This window comes from Lepidochelys olivacea (assembly GCF_965140295.1).
Source record: "Lepidochelys olivacea isolate rLepOli2 genome assembly, chromosome: 8".
NCBI lineage: Eukaryota > Metazoa > Chordata > Testudines > Cheloniidae > Lepidochelys > Lepidochelys olivacea.
The window spans coordinates 97,323,872-97,340,124 of record NC_140418.1 but is presented as its reverse complement, the minus strand read 5'-3'; the positions used below and the strand labels follow the sequence as shown (position 1 = coordinate 97,340,124).

The 16,253-nt window shown below is 40.8% G+C and overlaps 1 protein-coding gene across 2 annotated transcripts; it reads right to left on the bottom strand.

Moving 5' to 3' along the window:
* Nucleotides 1-829: 829 nt before the first annotated feature.
* ECHDC2 (enoyl-CoA hydratase domain containing 2) lies at nt 830-14,547 on the bottom strand. Of its 2 annotated transcripts, none has more exons than XM_084637605.1 (10): nt 14,329-14,547; nt 9,923-9,990; nt 8,433-8,520; nt 7,768-7,854; nt 6,174-6,266; nt 4,446-4,502; nt 3,847-4,034; nt 2,899-2,949; nt 2,486-2,533; nt 830-1,505 (listed from the first exon to the last, which is right to left on the bottom strand). In XM_084637605.1, the coding sequence occupies exons 1-10, from the start codon at nt 14,465-14,467 to the stop codon at nt 1,428-1,430; spliced, it is 897 nt and encodes a 298-aa protein (XP_084493731.1). In that variant the 5' UTR covers nt 14,468-14,547; the 3' UTR covers nt 830-1,427. The 2 variants fall into 2 exon arrangements, with proteins under 2 accessions (XP_084493731.1, XP_084493732.1); XM_084637606.1 differs by lacking the exon at nt 14,329-14,547 and adding an exon at nt 10,460-10,516.
* Between the last annotated feature and the right edge of the window lie 1,706 nt (nt 14,548-16,253).

Genomic DNA, 16,253 nt, shown 5'->3' with positions numbered 1-16,253 from the left:
CTATTGTTTCATTGTTCCATAAGTGTCAACTTTCTGGAAAGAATATGTGGGTGAGGTTGCTCTGCACTGTTTGAGTACTGGGAAATTCCAGTGTGGTTTCCCTTCCCTTAATCAACTCATCTCACCTCCTCCCCCCCCCGCTTTTTTTTTTTAATTCACATCAAAGTACAGTAAAAATCCATCACACTTACATGGTGATGCTGGATGTTTTATATATTTATCTTTATCCAAGGTAGTTAAGTGAATTTTATCAGATTTACTTGTCCCACTGTTTATTTCAGGTGAGTCAACTTTCATTTTCAGAGTGTTAGAAATCTAAGTATTACAGCTTTAGTAGTATAGGACATTCTTTAACTGGTTAATTGAAATTATTTAAGTCTTTCAATTGTTAAGAGTCTTTAATTAAATTTATTTGGGGGCATGGTTTTTAAAATTCCAGAGCTCTGCTCCTAGAAGATACTGTAGCAATTTCAAACACCTAGCTAGGAACCAGGGAACTATCAATTTGTGAACTTTTTTTTAAAGCAGTGTAGCTAGCTGCCTATTATTAACTATGTATTCCAGCTCTTGTCTCATACTCCTAGAATTTAGTGACATGGGTGTACACGGTATTTCTTGTTGGCAACTTCAAACTGAGTAAAGTAGTTTCAGGTACTGCTCCTGCCAAGTTGATATTTTTTAAAGTAGAAAAATGTTAGTGAAAATATTTTGTTCGTTTTTTTTTTTTTTTTTTTAAAGGGAAGTATTTACATGGAAACTTCTGGTTATAATATTACAGCAAGTTACTGGTCCTTGCCAGCACCAAGTACATCATAGCAAACCACGCAAATAAAGGCACAGAGTTTATTTGTGGTTTACATACAATACAAAGAGGAAACATAAAATAACTTTGCATTCCAAAAATTGATAATGAGTTCTGAAATTAATTTAGGCCAGATCCCGTAACAAATAGCAGTATATGCTTTCCCTTTCAGGCCTGAACACCTACATGTACTAGGCCAAATAAGTTTCTGTTGTAATTACAAGCAGGTGTAGTGCCCACTTAAAATGAACTGAGATCAAATTCCTTCAGCTGGACCACTGTACTGGTCTTTCATTCACTGTGTACCTGTTCTGGATTTGGACCTGTAGCAAAGGGCTCTCTCTCCTGACAGCGTAGTGTACAATCCCAGTCTCTCACATGACTTTAGTCATTCATAGCCTTACCAGTCTAAAAAGCCTTATTTTTTTGTTAATGAAACTATTCAATACCTTAATTATCCTTGTAAAACTGTCTCCTATGGAGTGTCCAGGAATGTAGCAGTGTCCATGGCAAAGAATTAAGCTTATAGAATTCAATATTTAACAATTTCAATAAGTTTAAGGTTCTGCACCTCCATTTTACTTCCTAAAGAATCATGCCCTGGAATAAGGAAATCCTTGGAGGGCTATTCCCCAATAAACTGGGGTGGACGTTTCTCTCTGAAGGCAGCCATCCCTTCCTGGCGGTCTCTTGTAGGAATATTCTGCATTAAAATAAAAAAGCAGTTTCTTTTGTAAAGGTAAGCAGCCAATACTGAATTAAAATCACTGTCAATATACTTAGACGTAAAAGCTTTTATGGATATTAAATCAACATCTCAGAAGTAAGGAGGTCAACTGCCACATCTTACAAAGAGGAAAAGGTTAAATAACTTTCAGTGTAGGGCACAGCACATGAGTACCGGATACAGTCCAATGGACAATGCCATTGAATTTAAGGGAACTGTCCTCTATTACGTATAGGAAGATCCATAAACCCAAAATAATTCATTGTGAGGATACAAAGAAAATATTGCATGCTCCTGAAATATTGTTTTCAACCTAACCAGAAAATACATACAGGCAACAGGAATCTAGTGTCCAACTCAACCAGCCCCAAACCATCACAATGTAAGGGCCCATGCTAGAAATTGTATATGTGGGTACATATGGCTAAATTTAGTTAAACATGCAATTCTTTTTCAGTAAGATGATCAAGTTAGGGCTTTGGTGGACCAAGTTCAGTCTGAGGTAGGTGCAGGAGTCCAACTAGCATTCATGGGAACCCTGTTAATGGGAATGTAAAACTTAGATCCATGTTTAAGGTCTTGCTTATACAAGAAAGTTATTGTGGAATAAGTCAGGGTGTGAATTTAAAACAGAACAGTTATTCTGCAAAGTCTGTGTGGACACTCTTATTCCAGAGTAAGTGTGTGCCTTTTTGTGATTTAAGATTAATCCACTTCTGAATTAGTTGAACTGATTCAGAGTAAGAGTGTCCATAGATGAGGTTATTGCAGGAAAGTTATTCTGTAATAGCTACAATATAGACAAGCGCTAAGGGACTTCAGTAAGTTTTCAAATGTTTGTATGAGTTTTAGCCATTAAACTTCTTATCTCATGGAAGTTGTGAGGCTATTACAGTACTTAGGAAATGTACAGTGTGATTTAAAAAAAAAAAACCACAAAAAACAGCACAACATACCTGCGCATAACACATTCCCTCAATAGCCATCCCCGATGCAATATCCACCTGAAGGGAAGAAGTGATCTCTGAAGTACACAGCATTCAAACTGCAGTACACTTTTGAGTATTTTCCATGATTAAATGTCAGAGTTAGTATTAAATTACTAACTCTAACCCTAGCATTACTGTTCTAGTATTTACAGCGAACACAGAGTCCGAATCCTGCTCTACCACACTGTTAATTTTGTTCATGCCTCAGGAGCCAATCTTACAAAGAGACTAATCCCTTATTGAAAACAGCGATTAGAATCTGTTTACAGAACTTTCTTCGACTGTTCTAAACATTTTTATTGCAGTTTTATGAATGGCTCTTAAATTTTTTGCTTCATTGAATATTTCATAAACATTCTCTTGGCAAAAAAAAAAGTTACCTCTATCCCTCTGTTTATTGCCAGTTTACCCATTTTCACAGCTATGGGAGCCTTTAAAACAAAAAAGATAACTGAAGTCAACAAACTTAAAAGTCAAAGTCAGTTATTCACCCAGCTTTTTCCAAAGACAGTCTCTTGTCTTCAGGAGTTTGCAGTAAAGCTAATACTCTATATTGCCAAAAAAGCTAAGACTGTCTACAGTTCATAATAGAATGTACTTTTAAGTATTCAAGCCAAAGTTTTCAGACTTGAGTGCCTAAATATGCGTTCTTGCCTACATACATGGCCTGATTTTCAGAGGTGCTGAGCACCCACAGCTTGCACTGAAACAGCAGTAGTGCTAAGTACCACTGCAAGACAAAAATCAGCAGATTGAAAGTCATCACTTTTAGGGCTGGATGTGTACAGTGCCACCACTTTAGAGAGAGTAGGCCCAGTACACTTATTTCAAACAGTGTATGCTGGTCATCCGTGTTTGATGCACAGAACAATAGTGTCCTAATGCTAAGGAACCATTAGCTAGGTCTCCTACCATTCCTCATAGAAGTAAAATACAACAGCTAATGCAGTGGGAGAACATTAAGGCTATTTTGATGTAGTCATTCATATCCCATTCATGAAGAGGAAACAAAAATAAGTTCTGTTTCTCATACTGAATTTCAAAGATCTGATTTTCAAAGCTTGCCTCCTTTTTGCTGCTGTAAGCGATGACACCTAGAGGTCTGATTGTGCCCACAAGTCAGCTAGTAGATGTCTACATTGCATCATTTGCACTTGCACTGAATTGAATCTGCTAAGAGAGCGAGTGGGCTGAAGATGCTTTAAGAAAAATAAGTCCCCCAAGATTTCAGTATTTCATGGAAAGAGTTAAGAAGCTAGCCGTGTCCAACAAAGTAGCCAAAACACCTTCTATAGATGAAACACATGAGCCAAATAAACAATACTGACCTGAGGAACAATTTCTTTAGCTAAGGTTAATGCTCTCTGGTAAGCAGCATCCCCTTCATCATTCTGTGGCACTGTGTGGTTTACTAATCCTATTGAGAGTGCTTGTTGTCCATCAATCTGTCTGCCAGTGAAAATGAGTTCCTTAGCAAGACCTATTCCAATGCAGCGGGGCAGGCGTTGGGTTCCACCTTAAGACAATATACCACATTATGCTTTTCTGAGAAACAAATAGCAAAAACCACTCCAATATACTTTACCTGTTTATAGATGTGGAAAAAATGGTGTTTTAATAGTACTAGTACTAACATGCACTATAGCCCCTGTCATCTGAGAAGCTCAAGATTTTACACCTTAGGTCACAGCACCTTGGTGGAGTGAACAAGTATTCACACATTGTATAAAGGGTGAAATGGTCTACCTAAGATCACTGGAAGTCAGTAGCAGAGCTCAGACAAACTGCAATTGAGACTCCCAGCTCCTTGCTCTGACTACTAGATAACACTTCCTTTGTTATAAAAGGATTTTCATCAAGTACAGCCCTACAGTAAAATTCACATTTAGCTGTAAAAATGCCAGAAGATTTAATGAAGCTAGGTTACCTGCACCAGGGAGAAGTCCTCTCGTGGTCTCAATCAGGCCCATTTTAGCTGATGAAGCTATTTTTAAATAAATTTTTTAAAGAAAATTATTTTCTCACAACAGAAGATAGCTGTTAACATTACTAAGATCATTTTCTCTCCAAGAATGCCAATAGCTGAATCCCACTAGAGTCAATGGTGTCAAGTGGCTAAATTCCTTTCACACTAAACATACATCATTTTGTATTGAAAGGTATCAAAAATGTAACTAAAATGAGTGTGCCTGCAGTGATTAGTCACATTCTGCGATTTCTGTGGACATGCTTATGACTGGGGCATACCATTTGCTAAGCAAACTAGAGCTACGGATCTTGGCGTAAACACTTTTCTGACACACGCGTTTGTTCCACAAAAAGAAAAGGTAAATTGATTCCAGCTTTTGCTGAATAAAAGTGTTTCTGCTTATCTACCACCTTAGCACCAGCTGGAAAGTGACCTCTGTGCAAAGTGGATCTTTAGCATTCATTCATTCTGGGCATCTTGCAGCTAGACTCCATTCTCAATTGCAGATTAGCCTCAAATATTATTTCTTATTGCTTTGAGGCGTCTGTTATACAATCAGAACATTTCTCTTTTAAAGCAGCATTAAGTTACCAAACAGCCATCTTGGGAGATTTCAGGAATAAGATGGGCCAGGTTACTACATTAACTTCAGGTAGCCAGAGAGGATGGGTGCTACAGTCAACCAACCCCAACTACAAGTTAGGTGGAGATGAGCCTAGACTTAAATATCCTTTGTAGCTGACTGCTTCCAGGAAATCTGGCATTATTTTCCCAGGAAAAAGGGAACTAAGGGCGTGATATGAAGATTCAGAAGGGAGGGAGGAATTAAAGCATTTTGCTAACTTTTTTTAAAAACCTCACCCATTAATTTATATGCCATGTTTACTCGAGATATTAAGCATTTTCATATTAAGCAATAAGGAGGAAATCCGGTAGCACTATAAGAGTTATGTGGGGACACTTATTCCAAAGGCAGGGTGCACTGAAGAAGTTGCAGTACCTCAATGGGCTGGGAGCCTCTAGAAGAGATTCTTACTCCTCCTGAAATGGATGCAAGTGGGGAGGAGGTTTTGGTTCTCTCTGACTTAGTCTTGGAATTAGCCTGACATCACCTTGTGCAGGTCACTAGGTGATAAAGTAAAAGTGTCATAATTCAGCTTGCCACATGATCTGAGATAATGGAGCTGTTCTGAAAAGAAATAGGTCTCTGATCTTGTGCAAGTTACGAGTACATAGGGATGGCCCAGTCCCTCTGTTGATGTTCTTTCTAAAGGGTCTGTTCTCTCTCATCAGTGTGCAGGGACCACACTGCCAAAAGTAGGTTAGACCAAACCAGGGCTGATAAGGGGTATATGGTTAATGCCCAATAAACCTGCTGTTAGTGGGCATTAGCCATATACCCCTACCACCAACCAGAGATTAACCCCTTCAAAAAGAATTTTAGTGTCACTCATATTGATACCTCATCTAAAATTGTTTTCCTTTTTAAACAAAAGACATACAGCTTTCTCAAATAGTTAAACATCACCAAAATTTTAGGCAAGTGCCTATTCGTTTAATTCATCACACAAGTTCCTGTCCTAGCTTATCAGAAAAGGAACCAAACAGCCTTTAGCTTACTTTCAAATGTTATTTAATTAAAACCAGTGATTACTTTAAATATCCTATATTTGGCAGTGCACATACCTGCTATTCGAAGATCACACGCTAATGCCAATTCCAATCCCCCACCCAATGCATAGCCTTCTATTGCAGCTATTGTGGGCATAGGCAGTGCAGCTATTAAAGACAAAACAGATTTGAAAGTTTAATTACAGAAGCGGTTTTTCAGTGAGTGTTTCATGTAATTACATCTCAAATGTTCCAAGTTTGATATGTTGCTACAATGATTTCAAATGATAAAAGTTGTGCTTTTTTTCCTTCCTCCTCTTTAAAAATGGAGATACATTAAATGTGAACATCCAGTTGTTACAATGAAACAATTGTTACAATGAAACAGTCAATGAACAGATTCTACACACTGAGGCACTCTCCACCTTCCATTTTATATGGCTACAAATGGTCAGTCCCCACTGCTGTCCAATTCAGCTGAATATTACATACTGCATTAAGTATGGTTATGAACATTACATAAGCCTCCCTACACTTGTGAGCTAGGTGAGTATCTCTCCCATTTTAAAGTTGGGGAAATCAAGGCACCTAGTTGTCAAGCATCTCTTGCAAAGAAAAAAACAAACAAATCACATTGAGTGAATAGAAAAGTTGGGAACAGAATCCAGAAGTGTTATCTTGAAGTTCCTGGCTCTAACTACTAAACAACATTCCCTCAAACATCCTTTGGTGCTTTGTAACATGAAAGTCCCATTTGGGTACACGTACTTTGTATAATACATTTATCTTCTTCTTACTGTTACTTTGATTGATATTCTAGTCATTCGTCTTTTAAACATCTAGCTAAAATATCTCCGTCCAGGGACAACAGAACAATTCATTAATACAAGAATAGAATTGATTGTTCAGATCCACACTTCTTGTCTAAACAGAGGTAAAATCTTCAGAGGCTAGTCCAACTAGAAATTGACTCAATGATCCAAGCTCCTTTACTATTCTATATAGGTTCTTGTATCACACCCATCCCTGTAGTATCTGAGCACCTTCCAGTATCACGCATTAAGTGACATGACTAACATCTGTCATGTCTGGTTCATTTTTCCATATCCTCTCCCACAGGGGGAGAATTGTGTGTGCTATGAAGTGGTGGTGTTTTTTTTAAGAGTGTATTTGCTGTGCTCATTTCTCCTAGAGCAAGGTAGCTCTAAGAAGTGCACCTTGCACTTGGAGCAGAAGGTGGTCCTTAGAAGGTCTGTGATGGTCCTTAATTATTTCTTTCATAGAATCATTTCTTTCATAGAATATCAGAGTTGGAAGGGACCTCAGGAGGTCATCTAGTCCAACCCCTTGCTCAAAGCAGGACCAATAATCCCCAATTTTTGGCCCAGATCCCTAAATGGCCCCCTCAAGGATTGAACTCACAACCCTGGGTTTAGCAGGCCAAAGCTCAAACCACTGAGCTATCCCTCCCCCCCAGGAGCTATCCCTCCTCCTTAGACAGAAGTTCATTCTGCAGTCTCAGACCAGGCCCCAAGAACCATCTCTTGCATGGATGAGTTTTAGTCTTTTGGGGTAGGTATCCTTATAAAGTTTCCCTGATATAGCACCACTGACTGCCCCCATGGTGTGGACATATATAGAGATACACGTTTTATAACTCATCATTTACCAATTTCATCCATTAAACTTCTCAGCCTATGAACAAAGTGTCCAACTTCAGTATCATTCATTTGTGCCCGCTCCTTTAAATCAGCGCCTAAAGCGTGAGGAAAACAAAGAATTCAATGATAGAAGAAAGGTAACACAGGCAGTTGAGCAGCAGTGCTTGACGTGGCTATGCAGGAGAGTCAAATTCAAAAGCAATCTTGGGATGCCAACTCTAAACTACTAGAGCTTAGGTGCAGCATTGCTGGAATTCAAGCATTCAGGCTTTAAGAATGGTTGTGGAGTGCTCTGCTCTGTTGCTATCTTTGTTAGATAGTTCATAGAGCGGCACCAATTTCTGTGTCTAAGGAGGTTAAATCTCAAAATTGCAGGGAGGGGCCCTGCTGTGAGCAGCCCATGGATCTAAGTGGAAAGAAATGGTAAAATAAAGAGAGAAGGGCTAGTCTTCAGGTGTAGCTTGCTCTGCCTGCTGAGGTCTCAATTTCTAAAGCAGGGAGTTACATATGCCTAGCCAGGACAAGGGAATGGTTTATTCCTTATTATCCCTGCAAAGTCAAACTGGTTTCTTAAGTTTGTTTTTACATCTATTGCTCAACATAGTCTAATCTGTACAACATAATTTGAAGGTGTCTATTTTTAATATCAAGTGACAGAACATTTGTTACATACCTGCACAAAACACGCCTTTTACTTCACTTTTAAACACTACTACACGGATCCTTTCATCACAACGGAGACTTTCTAGAGCTCTGAATAGCTAAGAGTTTAATCAAGAAGAGGAGTTAAGAAAAACTGAATGTGTCAAGCATATAAATTACTATGCATGTTTAAATGACTGAAGACTCCTATATTTTGGTAAAAGTTTCATTTCCTTCTTCTCTGTGGGCATAAGGATCTCTTAGAAAGCCAGCCTCAGGGATGGCCCATACTACACACATGGTTTCTACAACCCCCTCCTGAAACTCTTAGGATTCTCCTCTTCTCAATCCCATCCACAGAGGTTTTTCTGCATCCCTGACTGTCCTTCCTCTTCAGAGTTGAGCAAGGCTTCCGCTGAAACAGGTCAGTCCCCAATTTGACCAGAGAGGCTGCGTATGCCCAACAAAAAGTCTCCTTTTCCCAGGGACTAAGCTGCTTTTTGACTACTCCCAGCCCCTGCTGGCCTAGGAACAAAGGACATAGCTCTAGTCTCAGACTTGGATCTCACACATGGCACCTCGCTGCAGCAGGTCTAGACCATCAAGCTGAACCCAGCCCAAGTTGTTAGGCCCAAACGATGGACCTACATGGAGAGTTGCTTTGGGGTGAAGTTCTGATACCTTCCAGACCCCTTCCATTTGTTGATTTTTGAAACCCAGTCCTACTGCAGGGTGGAAATTAAGCAAACCAAACACACTTGTTAGTCTAACAGTGAATTTGCACAGGTTCATTCACTAACAGTAAATTGTAAATTTGATTAAAATAAAATAATGTACTGGATACAACAAGGATTAGATTGCCAAAAGTATATACCAGGGAGATTTCTGAAAGTAAGCAAGATGGGACCATTCTCAAGGCACACGTATTTTTTCGTGTAACAATCATAGCAACACCTCTTTAAGTGGAATCATTTAGTGTTGTTACAAAAGCCAGTCAAATCATGCTCCCTATCCAGAATATTTTTGATAGTTCAAAGTTCTCCTCTGTTAGGAGATTAACAACACTAAATTCTTGCTTCTTTCTTTGGTGCATCTCTGATCTGTGAGTTCATTTTCCCTAGCTGACAACACAATATGCTCTAAGTTTTTCCTCTTTGATAGTGGAAATCTGAGATTATGAATGGCCAGGAGCTACTAGTGCCCCAAGATAAGGGGAACAGGAGACACTGCAGCTCTGGAAGGCACATCCAACAAAAATGTAGCAGTGTCCCCATCTTTGAAATGGAAGCAACTATACTTAACCTATTTTCCAGCCTCTTTAGAGTGGTGAGAATTAGTTTGTATGTGTAAAGTCTTACACATTAAAAAAATTAAATAAAGCCAAAATAAAAGTGATTGGGTGCTTAAGTTTTCTCTTCTGCAATTACTATGGCCATTTTACTTCTACAGGATACATTTAGATACTGATCACAATTCTAAACAATGTTTACAGCCTAGAGATAGAGAGGCAGATATACTTACTTCATTAACAAGTACTTTTCCCAGTGAATTTTTGGCATGGGCTCTGTTCATCAGGATTTCAGCAATTCCTTTAGTAAAAAAGAGAGAATTTCAGTTAAATATAAATTGTATCTTTCAACAAAATGTGACATGGCCAGTCTTCTTGGAACAGTCGCCCCAAGTACTGTAACTCTTCCTTCTTGAGACTTTGTATAAAGATTTTTTAAAATATAAAGTAGGCTGCTTAAGTGAGTGAGTTTTAAATGGAACACGCCAGACCACATTTGTGAAAGGCAGCACTACAGAATCATTGCGAGGTTACATAATACTGCAAAAATGTAGATAAATAATCCTTTAACTTAAAAGTGGACCTCTTGTCCAACTTGGCAGTTCCAGGTGTTCTTTGCATTTTTTTAAACCTAAGAACAGAATGGATCCATGTAACAGTTCCATTTTGCATTTTTTGTTTTGCTTTCCTCATACGGTCTTCCTGCTTGGATTAGCTGTTCAGGTATTTTCCTTAATGGAGAAAACCTTCTTCCCATACCAACTGCTTACAGGAGAAGAACAGTGCAAACTGGACAACATCAGTAATGATTCACTGTCTAGAGCCATCTGGAAACTGCAAATCCATTTCTCACAACTAAGCCTTTTGTGTAATCACTAGTTTAAGAACCAAGGGCCTTGCCTTGCTCAAGGTTCTCAAAGTCCAGCCAAAAAAAAAAAAAAAAAGCAACACATTGTCCGTAGAATATTAACATACAGCTTCTCCCTGTGTCATGCTGTTCTTGAAAGAAAACCAGCCTCAGAAGTGAGGTGCTGTAGTGAAGCCATTTCCAAAGTTTTCACTGGTGCAAAGCAGAAAGGGGACATGGGTTCTATTTCCAATACCCCATGCATTCTGTGTGGATGGGCATTAATTACTTCCTCATTTATTTACAGGCATTTCTATTGTGCTCATCACCTTCTCTGAGCTTCTCTTGAGTGAGAATGAATAGGTGTCCCATCATCACAGGATGTTATGAAGTATCATTATCCCCATTTTACAGCTAGGGAAAGTGAGTTAGAGAGGTGAATTGACTTGCCCGAGGTCACACAGGAAACTTGTAGCAGAGCAAGAAATGGAACCCAGATCTCCTGTCTCCCAGTGACTGACCATTGTGAATGTGTACAATTCCTTTTTTCCTGGTTGGACTCTTACTCCTAATTTCTCTAGTCCTGTCCAGCTCCAAATTTGCTCTATGATCCTGTTGCTGTTGTACATGAAGATGCACAACAAAATATACAATGTTAGTATTTTCTACTACTGCTAGAAGATCTTTACATTTCAACCACTGGTTTGTGACTGGCTAGCTGGTGAGGGATCACCATCGACCAAATGGAAGAGAAAAGTCAGCGAGCAATAAAGGCTTGTACAACAGCTGGCAAAGGGCTACAATGGGAGCTAGCACTAGGACAGTTGTACAAAACCAAAAAATTGCAGAAGAAGCTAGAGAACCTGTTTTGCAAATCCCAGAATAAGTTAACCTCCTTGAAAGCTTGTTTTGTGGAAATCTTACCTTATCCTTAAATGGACCTGCAACTCTTCTCCTCCAACCCTAAGGTTATCCTACCTTTATTACTGTACATTACTGACATCAGAAAAAAAATTAACAGAGTGAATTTAGAGAACAGATTATTTATATTCAAGTTCATTGCATGCTTCCTGCAAAGCTTTTTCCTAGTGCCCATCTGTTTTGGGTCTTTGTAGTTGTACCTGTCAGCCAGATGTGGACCAAATAAAGGACAAAAAGATTGTAGAAAACTTTATGAAATTTGCAACCTAAGTAATCACCTAGCAGGGTGTTTCAGCCCAAGCACAAATCATTCGTGTTCCAGCTGCACTATGGAAAACTAACCTATCATGTTTCAGAGTAGTAGGCATGTTAGTCTGTATCTGCAAAAAGAACAGGAGTACTTATGGCACCTTAAGGGTATGTCTACACTACGGAATAAGGTCGAATTTATAGAAGTCGGTTTTTTAGAAATCGGTTTTATATATTCGAGTGTGTGTGTCCCCACAGAAAATGCTCTAAGTGCATTAAGTGCATTAACTCAGCGGAGCGCTTCCACAGTACGGAGGCTAGAGTCGACTTCCGGAGCGTTGCACTGTGGGTAGCTATCCCACAGTTCCCGCAGTCTCCGCTGCCCATTGGAATTCTGGGTTGAGATCCCAATGTCTGATGGGGCTAAAACATTGTCGCGGGTGGTTCTGGGTACATATCGTCAGGCCCCCGTTCCCTCCCTCCCTCCGTGAAAGCAAGGGCAGACAATCGTTTCGCGCCTTTTTTCCTGAGTTACCTGTGCAGACGCCATACCGCGGCAAGCATGGAGCCCGCTCAGGTAACCGTCACCCTATGTCTCCTGGGTGCTGGCAGACGCGGTACGGCATTGCTACACAGTAGCAGCAACCCCTTGCCTTGTGGTAGCAGACGGTACAGTACGACTGGTAGCCGTCATCGTCATGTCCGAGGTGCTCCTGGTCGCCTCTGTGAGGTCGATCAGGAGCGCCTGGGCAGACATGGGCGCAGGGACTAAATTTGGAGTGACTTGACCAGGTCACCCCAAATTCGAGCCGGCAACGTCGATTTAAGCGCTAATCCACTTGTCAGGGGTTGAGTAAGGAAATCGATTTTAAGAGCCCTTTAAGTCGAAATAAAGGGCTTCATTGTGTGGACGGGTGCAGGTTTACATCGATTTAACGCTGCTAAATTCGACCTAAAGTCCTAGTGTAGACCAGGGCTAACAAATTTATTTGAGCATAAGCTTTCGTGAGCTACAGCTCGCTTCATTGGATGCATGCAGTGGAAAATACAGTGGGGAGATTTATATACACAGAGAACATGAAACAATGGGTGTTACCATACACACTGTAAGGAGAATGATCAGGTAAGGTGAACTATTACCAGCAGGAGAGTGGGGGTGGGGGAGGGAAACCTTTTGTAGTGATAATCAAGGTGGGCCATTTCCAGCAGTTGACAAGAACGTGTGAGGAACAGTGGGGGGGAGGGGTGGGGAGGAAATAAATGTGGGGAAATAGTTTTACTTTGTGTAATGACACGTCCACCACCAGTCTTTATTCAAGCCTAAGTTAATTGTATTCAGTGTGCAAATTAATTCCAATTCAGCAGTCTCTCGTTGGAGTCTGTTTTTGAAGTTTTTTTGTTGAAGAATTGGCACTTTTAGGTCTGTAATCGAGTGACCAAAGAGATTGAGGTGTTCTCCAACTGGTTTTTGAATGTTATAATTCTTGACGTCTGATTTGTGTCCATTTATTCTTTTACGTAGAGACTGTCCAGTTTGGCCAATGTACATGGCAGGGGGCATTGCTGGCACATGATAGCATATATCACATTGGTAGATGTGCAGGTGAACGAGCCTCTGATAGTGTGGCTGATGTGATTAAGCCCTATGATGGTGTCCCCTGAATAGATATGTGGACACAGTTGGCAACGGGCTTTGTTGCAAGGATAGGTTCCTGGGTTAGTGGTTTTGTTGTGTGGTTGCTGGTATTTGCTTCAGGTTGGGGGGCTGTCTATAGGTAAGGACTGGCCTGTCTCCCAAGATCTGTGAGAGTGATGGGTCGTCCTTCAGGATAGGTTGTAGATCCTTGATACACATGTAGATACACACTATCAGAGCTGTACCCAGATCCTCCAACATGGTTGCTTTTCAGGCAGTAGATAGGAATTGTTTTTTACCCCATCTCTGCTATCTATAACTAAATACATTCATACAGTTTGACAACAGTTCTGGTGCAATATTCCTGGTTCTGCTTTGTTACACAACAACATACTGCCCATATGAACTGTGTGGATACGCCCAGAGTGCATTAGAAGTGGGTTTAAAATAAATTCCAGGGCCCAAGTCTCTAGCTGGCCTAATGCTAGTTGTTATTGTCTGGCTTTTGTACAGTTTACTCCTGCCTATACAGACCTGGCAGGGTCAGATCATGATTGGGCACATGATTACCACCAGCTGGTAAACTGGACTCACGAATTTATTTGATCATAAGCTCAAAGCATAAGCAACAGCTCACTTCATTGGATGCACTGTGTGCTCTGTAGCTCAGGCGGGGGCTTTCTGTTTCTGGGTTGTTGCAACTTCCCTGCCGCAGTTTCACAGTCTGCACATTTCAGGAGAGTATTTGCCAGCTGCGATTTTGGAGTAGGGAGGAGAGAAAGCACCTCTCCAGAGTTATTTCGTGTAGCTCGGAAAACGGAGTCATTTTTGTGGGCCAAGACTTGAGTAGAGCAGGGGGAAAGGGAGGGGAAGAGAGCTGATTCCCCCCTGCAGTTACCTCCATTCTAGAAGAGGAAGTTGCCTGGCCAGCACCAGACTTTCTACCTCTCCCTCCCATGGGACTGGAGGGGCGGGTCTGGACTCACCGCTGCTTTCCCCGCCGTGCACGTTGACCAGGATCTCCTTCCCCCCGGACGAGGATCTCTTGCTGTGGCCGCCGGCCCCGCCGGGGTGCGGCGCGGCGAGCGCCCTGCACCCAGCGGCAGCTCTCCCCAGCCGAAGCATTGTGCGGGCTTTCAAGGCTTTCAAAGCGACAGCGGCGGCTGCTTCTTCCTGCGCCTACCTCCAAGTTTGGGGAGAATCTCTGCTGCGCCACCCACTGGCGGAAATGCTCCCTGCATCCTCCAGAGGGCAGGGGAAAGTAGAACCCACCATCCCAGCAAAATTGCTACTGGGCTTGGCTCTGATTTAATGGGTGGCAAGACCCCACTGTCCTGCTGGGAGAAAGGGGGCTCAGAAAAGGTTGCTGATTTATTTAAATGACGGTGGGAAGCTACGATCAGAAATGGCAGGAAATACTGAGGGACTGCAAGGAGAGGTGACAGGTTATATAGCCCAAAAGCTTTTCTCTCACCAACAGAGACTGATCTATTAAAAGATATCATCTCACCCACCTTGTCTCTCAGGTTATATGAGAGGCAGTTGCCATCTACACAATCTATGGCTTTGATCCTGCCAACCCTTTAATTTTAAGCATTGCAGGGGTTCATTAAGGACTAATTAACTCATTTGTCATTAAGTACTAAATAACTCATTTGGGATCAGAATTAATTATTTTAGAAAGGCTATGGAAGTTAATCCAGAAGGAAAAACTCACTGTATCTATACATTTTTAGAAATATATTTTAGTCTATTCACCTCTCTGCCTTGCTTTCCCTAGCTGTAAAATGGGGATAATGATACTTCACAACATCCTGTGATGATGGGACACCTATTCATTCTCACTCACCAGAAACTCAGAGGTGATGAGCACAATAGAAATGCCTGTAAATAAATGAGGAATAATTAATGCCCATCCTCACAGAATGCGTGGGGATCAGAAATAGAACCCATGTCCCCTTTCTGCTCTGCACCAGTGAAAACTTTGGAAATGGCTTTGCTACAGCACCTCACTTCTGAGGCTGGTTTTCTTTCAAGAACAGCATGACACAGGGAGAAGCTGTATGTTAATATTCTACAGACAATGTGTTGCTTTTTTTTTTTTTTTTTTTTGGCTGGACTTTGAGAACCTTGAGCAAGGCAAGGCCCCCAGTTCTTAAACTAGTGATTATTTTTTTGGTGGAAGGAGTGATTAGCTGACACGAGAAACAAAAAGATCTACAATTTATCTGACAAAAATGCTATAAAGAAAATAGTAATTTTGTGTTACAAGAATCTGATCCCAAAATATTATATTTACTGTGAAAGACAATGATAATAAAATGATATATTCATGGGAGAATGGGGCCTGTTCTCCAGCCATGGGACACAAATAAATTCCCATTTTTAAAAAATGTAGTTTCTGTGATGGGAAAATGAGGGGGACATGTCCAGTTCAGTGGGGCAGGGACATGTATGAGCAGAAGAAAGGTTCTGCGGACTATAACACAAGAACTGGGGCTTTGTTTCCTTGTTCTACCACAGACTTTCCAAATGGCATTGGGCAAGTTGTTTAACGGTATTTAGGCACCTAACTCCCAAAGGATCTGAGCCTTAATCTCTTTGTGCTAATCCCCCATCTGCAAAATGGTAACAATAAAACTTCACAGAGGTGTTGTGCAGATTCATTAGTGTTTGTGAGGTACTCAGATGCTACAATGATGGAAACTACATAACTCCATAGATGTATAGAGCACAGGACTAGAAGCCAGGAACTGCCTTTCTGTCAGAGGATATGAGTTACTCCTCATAATTTATAGGGGGACAATACTGCCCTGAGTTCTAATCCTGCATCTGACTTCTTTTGTGGGTTTGAATAATTCACTTACCCTCTCTGCCTCAGTTTACTTATAAAGTAGGGATATTCATATTT